This window comes from Theobroma cacao, chromosome 7 (assembly GCF_000208745.1).
Source record: "Theobroma cacao cultivar B97-61/B2 chromosome 7, Criollo_cocoa_genome_V2, whole genome shotgun sequence".
In the NCBI taxonomy this organism is placed as follows: domain Eukaryota; kingdom Viridiplantae; phylum Streptophyta; class Magnoliopsida; order Malvales; family Malvaceae; genus Theobroma; species Theobroma cacao.
In genome coordinates, this window is record NC_030856.1 from 7,060,590 (window position 1) to 7,068,772 (window position 8,183).

At 34.6% G+C, this 8,183-nt stretch overlaps 2 protein-coding genes across 2 annotated transcripts; both read right to left on the minus strand.

Moving 5' to 3' along the window:
* On the minus strand, nt 246-4,218 carry LOC18507167 (rab3 GTPase-activating protein non-catalytic subunit). Its single transcript, XM_018124594.1, has 8 exons — nt 3,776-4,218; nt 3,108-3,242; nt 2,776-2,964; nt 2,471-2,532; nt 2,181-2,338; nt 1,361-1,509; nt 1,127-1,270; nt 246-589 (listed from the first exon to the last, which is right to left on the minus strand). The coding sequence occupies exons 1-8, from the start codon at nt 4,130-4,132 to the stop codon at nt 410-412; spliced, it is 1,374 nt and encodes a 457-aa protein (XP_017980083.1). The 5' UTR covers nt 4,133-4,218; the 3' UTR covers nt 246-409.
* On the minus strand, nt 4,304-6,128 carry LOC108662749 (receptor-like protein 12). The gene is made up of 2 exons (XM_018124287.1): nt 5,795-6,128; nt 4,304-5,436 (listed from the first exon to the last, which is right to left on the minus strand). The coding sequence occupies exons 1-2, from the start codon at nt 6,072-6,074 to the stop codon at nt 4,304-4,306; spliced, it is 1,413 nt and encodes a 470-aa protein (XP_017979776.1). The 5' UTR covers nt 6,075-6,128.

The following is an 8,183-nucleotide window of genomic DNA, read 5'->3' on the forward strand; positions in this document are numbered from 1 at the left end:
AGATTTTAAAAATCACGTGATTTAAATATAAAAAATTATTAAATTCACATTTGATGTGAATATAATTGTTAAAACTTATATAATGATCCAATCAACCTCAATTAACGACTTAACCTTGGCTGAAAAGTTGCTGAACTAGGGCTTATACATCCATTAGAACAAAGTTAAATCTAAAAATTATCATTCATCGACCAAAAAACCAAGTCATGTTTCTTTATCAAATTAAGCTGTTTTTTTTTAAAAAAAAATTTACTGTCTGTGTGAAAATAAAAGGAGGCATTATTAGTACCATCATTCTTTCTACAACTTACATATCATGGCACCTTAATTTGCAGTCACAGAGGAAACGGATATGGAGGCCAAGAATTGAAATATCTAACAACAATGAACTTTCTATGTAAAATTATATTTAATTAAGAAAGCGATTCAACACTGACAATTGACCAGAGTCTCCGTTTAACAAAAAAACTTCCAGAGGAATATAAGGAGAGTCCAATGATGATCCAAACCGGTAAGTTGGCTGCGATAATCTGCAACCTTTAGCACACTGGATGGTTAGGAGACGTGGTCCGGTTCTCATCTGCCAGACCTGTGCATGATGTGGTCAAGTAAACATTGACTGGAATATAACGCTAAACGTTTGCTCTACTAAATGAAGTTCTAAGAGCAAAGCCAAAAATCTGTCAAATGTATCTCTGATAGAGGAAAAATTAGTTACATTGAACCCACTCATGAAAGGATCAACGAAGATGTTTTCTTTATGGAGTGAACATAGTTTACAGTAATCTGTCAACCCGTTTGCACAATTATTTCCACACAATTAGAGTAATACATCAATTCATTTCCACAATTATTTCACTATAATTCCATACTATTCAATCCCAACTATCTATAGTGTAAGGGTCCAATTGTATGTAGCCCTACGCACCCCATAAGCCTGTATGGCTAGATGATATCGACCCACTGCTAAATGGTAATGCATTGTTATCATTGTGATGATAAATGCTACTGACTATTCCTGCTCTTACCATCATGGCCATAATATAAAAATAGATTTTCAAAATCCTAACAACAAGCACAACAATAAAGAAATAATAAGAAACACTTTAAAGAAACATGAACACACCTCAACAATTCCTTTTCGAGGTGCATGAATGGCTAAACAGAGGCAGTAGTCACTCTTTCCTGGTTCATAGTAAGAGGAACCTGACCCTATAGCCTCCTTATTGACTAACATTTCCATGAAGAAACAGCTTGCATCACGATATCCCTGAAGAGTGTATTAGGAAAACTGCTTACTGAGAAGGAAAGAGGAGCTGTTGCTTTTCAAGAAATTGAAAACCATAGATGCAGAAAAAACCTTCCATAGTCGCACTACTACAAGTGCCTGAGTATCTAAGAGCAATATACGACCAAGTGAATCTGTAATAGCAGCCAAAGTGCCACTGGGTGATAAGGTGAGCTTTTCACCTTTTCTTGGGTGATCCTTCAAACATGTCAAAGGAGAAGCTGGCAAAAGATCATGACATCAATAACATACTCAACAGGTTTTGGAAAAGCCTTAATAAAGAGAACTAAGAAAGTGGCTTAGGTTTGTATGCTAACTAAGCATGTTAACATTCAGAACACATCAAAAGACACAATGGACTTGTAACATTCTTTGTCTCAGAATATGATAGAAACAGAAAACTTCTTTCTTAAATAACTAAGACTCTCTCTATCCACTTAACTATTAATTGCACATCAGAACACGATAAGATGAGCTCTTTTGGTGCAAGCCCATAGTTGAACAGAAAATATAAGCATGTGGCAAGGATGACAATAAAAAATTATAAAAAGGCTTACTAAATACAATAATCAGAGAAACAAGCAAGCAGAGGTTACATGCTTAATAATGAGATTGTTGCCACAAATCTTGTGATAGTACCAAATGAAAAATGAGAACTAAAGATCAGTTAAATGATCTCAGCTACAGCAAACACTCCAAACCAATGTAAATCAGCTTCAATCACCTAAAAATTTGAATCTAAGAAAATATTTCTTTTAGAATAATTATAAGTATACATGAATTTTGAAACAAGCACATATTTTTAGAGATTTACACTACATAATTTAAGTACCACGGAGAAGATAATAGCAGAACCAAATGAGGAATAATATACAAGTTTAACAAACTTCACCTTGAGCAAACGATTGAGGCTTCTCTTCTGACTTCCTCTTTGGCGTTTGTTCACTCCGCCATATCATTTTAGAAAAAGAAGCAATTGTGGAAAATGTTGCAGGCACAACTTTAGACAAAATAGCTCCTACCAAGGAACGGTTCCTATCTTCGGAAAGTCTTCAACATAATTAAACAAAAGTTTACCAATAAAGCACCAAAAGAAAAGAAAAAGAGAAACTACCCATGAAAGAATCGCTTCTTGTAATGAAAGAGAAATCATACTATATTTCAAAATGCGAAGAAACTAACCTGAAAGCTGAGATCACAGCATCATCTCCAATGGTGACTGCACAATGGTAACGTTGATTGGACTGCCCAACAATAAAAGCAGCTGAATTCAAACACCAGAATAACTTCAGAAAGCTTCCGTAATTCATTGGCGAAACAAACAAAATCATAAATAAAATGTACTATAACGAGCAAAATATTGAACCAGTAAAACCAGTTTTTTATATTCACATTTTGAAGATCAAATGGCCATTAATTAAGAATTGAAAAATAAATTATTCAGCTGTTAGCATGAGCTAATACGATTAAGCAACATTAAAAATCACCTGGAGTTCCATAAGAGGGGGTGGCATTATGCCTGTGATTGCTGCATCAACACATGTCCCATACTTATTAACATTCCATAACTGGTAAGGTAATCTCCCATAAGAGTTTCCTATATCCTCTGAATCTTTCTTTGGTTTCTGATCCCAAAAACGAGAATGTGTTTCTTGAAACCACCTTTGAAGCATACTCTACATTACCAGAGGGGAGTCATCTAAGTTAGCCAAACAAGTCCAAAATATACATAAATCTAATGCTTTGCTTCTGCATCAGATAAACAGGCAGTTCTTGCCATGTTCATGAATAACTATTACACATTTAAGCAGGGACTCACCTTTATATCAGACCCATCAAAACGAGCAATTACACCAGGTATGACAACACAAACTTCCTCTGAAGATATATCTTGTGTCAGATCTTTCCTAGTTCCGCGGACGCTTAACTTTACGATGCGTCCTGGATATACTATCTAAAATCAAATATTAAACAAATCAGTTCACCATTCCAACAATGATTTATCTCTAACTGATCTCAACCTAATAACGTTTAGATCTAATTGATGTTAACACAAGAAGTCTTCATCCGACTTATCAGTTAAAGAACTATAAGTGTACATGAAAATCTGCAAAACACACCATTTATGTTCATCTACAAAACACAACTGCATCATCCATTGAAGTTAAAATAGTAAATTGAAGGTAAAACTACAAAACTAGACACATAAGTAAATAAAACATTCAATAAATTGAAATACATCAAGCTACTAATTTTATTGTGCTTCTGGAAGCAAACGCAAAAAAGCAATCATTTTTGAAGAATTCAAAATGAAAATGTAAATTATTTAGATATTCGAAATGCATAATTATACTTTTATTTGAAGTAATTAACACTATATTCATTTAATCAATTACATAATTTTGCTTTAAAGCAAACTTTCAAGCAAATAGTAATAACAACCAAACCAAGCTCAAAAAACAAAAAAAAATTAAAAAGAAAAGTTACCTGTCTATGAATCAAATCACCACGCAAAGAGTAAACCAAGATGAACCCTCGAGAGGTCCCAACCGCAATCACTTTAATCTCATCGAAAACCAGCCACTCTATGGCCGTGATGTGCTCGGCCTCGATAGGTGACAGTTCGGGACGGATCTGGAGCCGAGGCTCATCCGGGTCGGACCATCCGAGGATGAGAATAAGTGATCGGTTAGCGATGGCGAGAAAATGGGCGTCGAGAGCACAGAGGAGAGTGGTGCTGGCGTCAGGGGCTAGCCATCCTTCCTTACCAGCGCCGAACTCGGACAAGTCTTCACCGGCGATGCAGCCGAGATCCGTCAAGTGAAGGTTGCTCCGCTTCGACATTGGCGCCTGGCTTTTGCTTTTTTGTGTGTCTTGTCTCTTGGTAACTGAGATTACGGATTGGGAAGGAAAGAATTTTGCACGGGAAAAGGAAAGCAGGTGACTTTGTGTGGGGTCCACGTGTACAATTGTGAAAAAAAATCAGAAAATCAATTAAAAATATTAAAATTAATATTAAAGCATTGGAACATTTTTAATTGAGATTACGCATTGCTTTGACAGTGGGAGGCCACACAATCCCAAGTTACCACTATAAGAATCACTCTCAAAAGTATCAAATTGCTTCCCATGGAGAATTGGTCCCACAAGATCATTTTGTGAAAGATTTAATACTTCAAGGAATGTCAGATTCGTCAATTGAGAAGGAATTCTGCCACCAAGCCTGTTTGACGAGAGATCTAACGATTCAAGTGCTATCATATTTCCAATAGATGGTGAGATAGGACCAGTCAAGTTGTTGTTAGACAAATTGAGTCCTTGAAGCGAAATAAGTTCTCCGAATTTTTCAGGAATTTGTCCACAAAATAGATTATTCGAAAAGTCCATAAACCTGTAAATGGCAAAGGTTTTCACCAACTCAATCTCCAATCTTTTCGTTGTTACATTCACTGAGTGATAGTCATTAAAAGATAAAGCTACATCTCTACTTATGAGTCTCGTGAATTGCCAAGGTCTCTCTTCAGGTATATCTTTCATTGCTCTCAAATTTTGGAAGAATTTTGTTGGCAAGGGACGGGTGAGCTCATTATGAGACAGATCAATTATTTGCAATGCAGAGAAGTTAGATGAAGCTAAGGAATTGGGCATGGGACCATGCAATCTATTATTTCGCAAAAGAAGAACCTGCAGATTTGGAAATGAAGCTAACCAATGGGGAAAGGTATCAGTGAACTTGTTGTTCCTTAAATTCAAAAGTTTCAAGGAACAACAATTAGCCAAAGACCGTGACAATAATCCTTCCAATTTATTGTCATTGAGGAGAAGAATTTCCAAGTTATTACCTCTAAAAGAATCAGGCATTTTGCCGTGAAAATTATTCATCTCCAAATTCATTACCATGAGAGAAGAGCTGAGATTTTCAAAACATTCTGAAATAGTTCCGCTCAAGTTATTTCTAGACAACTCAATAATCAAAAGTGAACTCCAATTGCAAATCAAAAGATGGATGTTTCCGGTTAATTTATTCTTTGAAACGTAGAATGCAATCAAAGGTTGTGGTGGGTTTGGACTTTGATTTTTCAAGCAAGTTGATAGAATTGGACCTTGAAGCAAGTTGGATCGAAGGTCAAGAACGTCAAGATTCTTTCCTGGAAATTGTTCCAAAGTGGTCAAAAAGTTGTAAGAAAGGTTCAACGAATTCAAACTTTCCCACCCTTCTGCTTCCCATTTTGAAATTCCAGCACGAATCTTGTTATTGGAAAGATGTAAATTTACCAAATCTGATGTTCGAAAGAAACTTGGGAATTGTCTTATGCTACAAAAGGATAAGGAAAGGAATAATTAACATCATTTTCGCTTGCGCTTAATGATAGTAAACTATTATTTGAAAGATCAAGATCCCTAAGATATTTGAGTTTTGCAAGCATTTTTGACTTGACAACACCACTCAAGTTATGTGATGAAAGACAAAGACGTCCAAGGTTCACAAGATCAAAAAAAAAAAACTAGGTATTGGTCCATGAATGTCATTAGAACTCAAATCTATATCATAGACCGAATTAGGCTTCTGAATTTGGTCAATTTGACCGGCGAGTTTGTTATAGCTAAGATCTAAAGTTTGCAAAGATGGTAAAGTAAACAACCAAGATGGTACTCCACCACTTACAAGGTTACTAGATAACCAAAATGTTTCTAGCAATTGAAGCTCACTAACATGATTTGGTAGGGGACCTTCTAATCGATTAAATGACAAATCTAGATGGGTAAGTTGCGTGAGGTTGAACATGGTTGTTGGAAGTTGACCACTAAAATTACAGGAAGAAAATGACAAAAAAGTCAATTTATTAAGATTTTCAAAAATATCTGGAATATGTCCTCCAAAATCCTTTTGAGAAATATCTAAGAAGGTGAGTTGAGTGAGATTTCCAAATGATGCAGGAATTGACCCTCTAAAATGGCAAGAGGAAAGGTCCAAGAACTCAAGGTCACTACTCAAGTTTGTCTTAGGGAAATCACCTGTGAGACTTTCATCATTCCAACTTAAATCTATGCGCTGGAGGTATGGAAGGCGAAAAATTTCACTTGGAAATTCCCCATGCGGTACACAAAAACTGAGACTCAAACGTTCCAGAGATGAAGTCAAGTTCAAAAAGGAAGGAAGTGTAACATCAGACATATTTACAAAGTCAACGATAAGGTTTCTTAATTCAGTTAAGTTGCGTGCAAGCATGTCAAAACCTTGGCTATCAAATCTTAAGTAGCTATAGCTATAATAAGCATTATTGGAAAGATCGAGTTAAACCAATTTTGATAGGAGACTTATTTCATATGGGATTAAGTCAGAGAATGAATTATGGGAGAGATTAAGATGGGTCAAACTCACTAACTGATTAAATAACTCCGATGAGATATTTAACCACAATCATCATAAGTGATTTCATTCCAAGAATTCCTCCATAGGTAATAACCACAATCACCACGTGGCAACTAACTCCACCCCATGAACAGCAATCCGTGCTTTCATTCCAAGAATTCCTCCATAGGTAATAACCACAATCATCATACACAGAAATAGTATTTTTGAATTCGAGCAAGGCAGCTCTCTGTGCTGGGAGGCATAAGTGAGCTGAAGGAAGAAAAGAGGAAGGGGAACTCGATGAGAAATGGACCTGGAAATGCAAGAGCGTTAAAAGCAGGCAAAGGATTTGGTACAACATCCTAATTACCTTTCCCATATTTTCTCGAGACAAAAGGAAAGTATGAAACAAGGGTCGTCGAAAAAGGGCAAGTTATGGAGGTGTACTTAAAAATGAGTTGTGGCTGAGGCAGGCGGAGGGACATAAAAATAGAAGAAGCGGTGGACAAGTGGAGACATCTGTTTTTCAAGTCAATCAACAAGTCTTTCTCCAAATATTTTAAGCTGTTTTCCATTAATGCAATTTGACTAATATATATATATATTAGTCTTTACTCAGTAAAGTTAATTAATTATTACATGAACCCTTAGCCCACTTTAATTCCTTTTCTTACGTATGAATATTATATATATTATATATTATAATCTTTGATTATCTAATTCAATAATAAATATAAAAAATGTAAAAAAGTACTACTTTGGGATCAATCCCAACCAGAGAACATTATTCTTCTCTCCCTCGGGGGTCGATCTGACAATGCAATAAAACATCATTATTTTATCGAATTATTTCAAAACATAGCATTATTCAACTATTCAATTTTAATCCATTTATTTATTATTCTATTTCTCAACAAACCATAATTGTCCATTTTTATTCAATTTTTTCATAGGGATTAAATCACCTATAATTATTTTTACTTAGATACTATAGTATTTAATATAATACCAAATAATTAAGATCCATTAAAAAATATATATATATAAAAAAAAAAATAAATTTTTCACATATGAAAATTTCTCCCTTCTTTTAATTTTCACTTAACAAACTAATCAATAAAACAATATGATAAGAAATGTGCTCGGATTCGACCTCATGCTCAAATATGAAAATAATTAATAAATTAAAATTATAACGCAATGGAATAATAAATTAGTATTTAATCAGAAAAACAGTTGAATCCTACATGATTAATGTTTGTGATTTTCATGTAATTTTCAAATTAAATATAAACATTTATAAGTTTAAGAGTTACATACATTGCTCTAGATATTGTAATCAAGAGTCAATTAAATCAAAGTCTTTGCTTATTCACTTTTAGGATTTATCAAATCTTTAGCCACTCTAGTGTTTGGCCTCTAATAGTAATCCATACAATGACCAAATAAGACCTTCTCAAAGGTAAGATTTTTACTTGTGCTAGCAAGTTTTGGTTCTAAAACAAAGAGACCAAAATTCTTGCCGAATCTTATTTTTTT

What these genes read in the sequence shown, in the direction of transcription:
- LOC18507167 (XM_018124594.1), bottom strand. Translation starts at nt 4,132, where the DNA reads ATGTCGAAGCGGAGCAACCTTCACTTGACGGATCTCGGCTGCATCGCC. An exon ending in TTGATGGGTCTGATATAAAG is followed by an intron (nt 2,965 to 3,107) that starts GTGAGTCCCTGC and finishes CTGGTAATGTAG; the next exon opens with AGTATGCTTCAAAGGTGGTT. An exon ending in GCTGTGATCTCAGCTTTCAG is followed by an intron (nt 2,339 to 2,470) that starts GTTAGTTTCTTC and finishes ATTATGTTGAAG; the next exon opens with ACTTTCCGAAGATAGGAACC.
- LOC108662749 (XM_018124287.1), bottom strand. Translation starts at nt 6,074, where the DNA reads ATGTTCAACCTCACGCAACTTACCCATCTAGATTTGTCATTTAATCGA. An exon ending in CATTCATGGACCAATACCTA is followed by an intron (nt 5,437 to 5,794) that starts GTTTTTTTTTTT and finishes AACAATTTCCAG; the next exon opens with GAAAGAATCTTGACGTTCTT.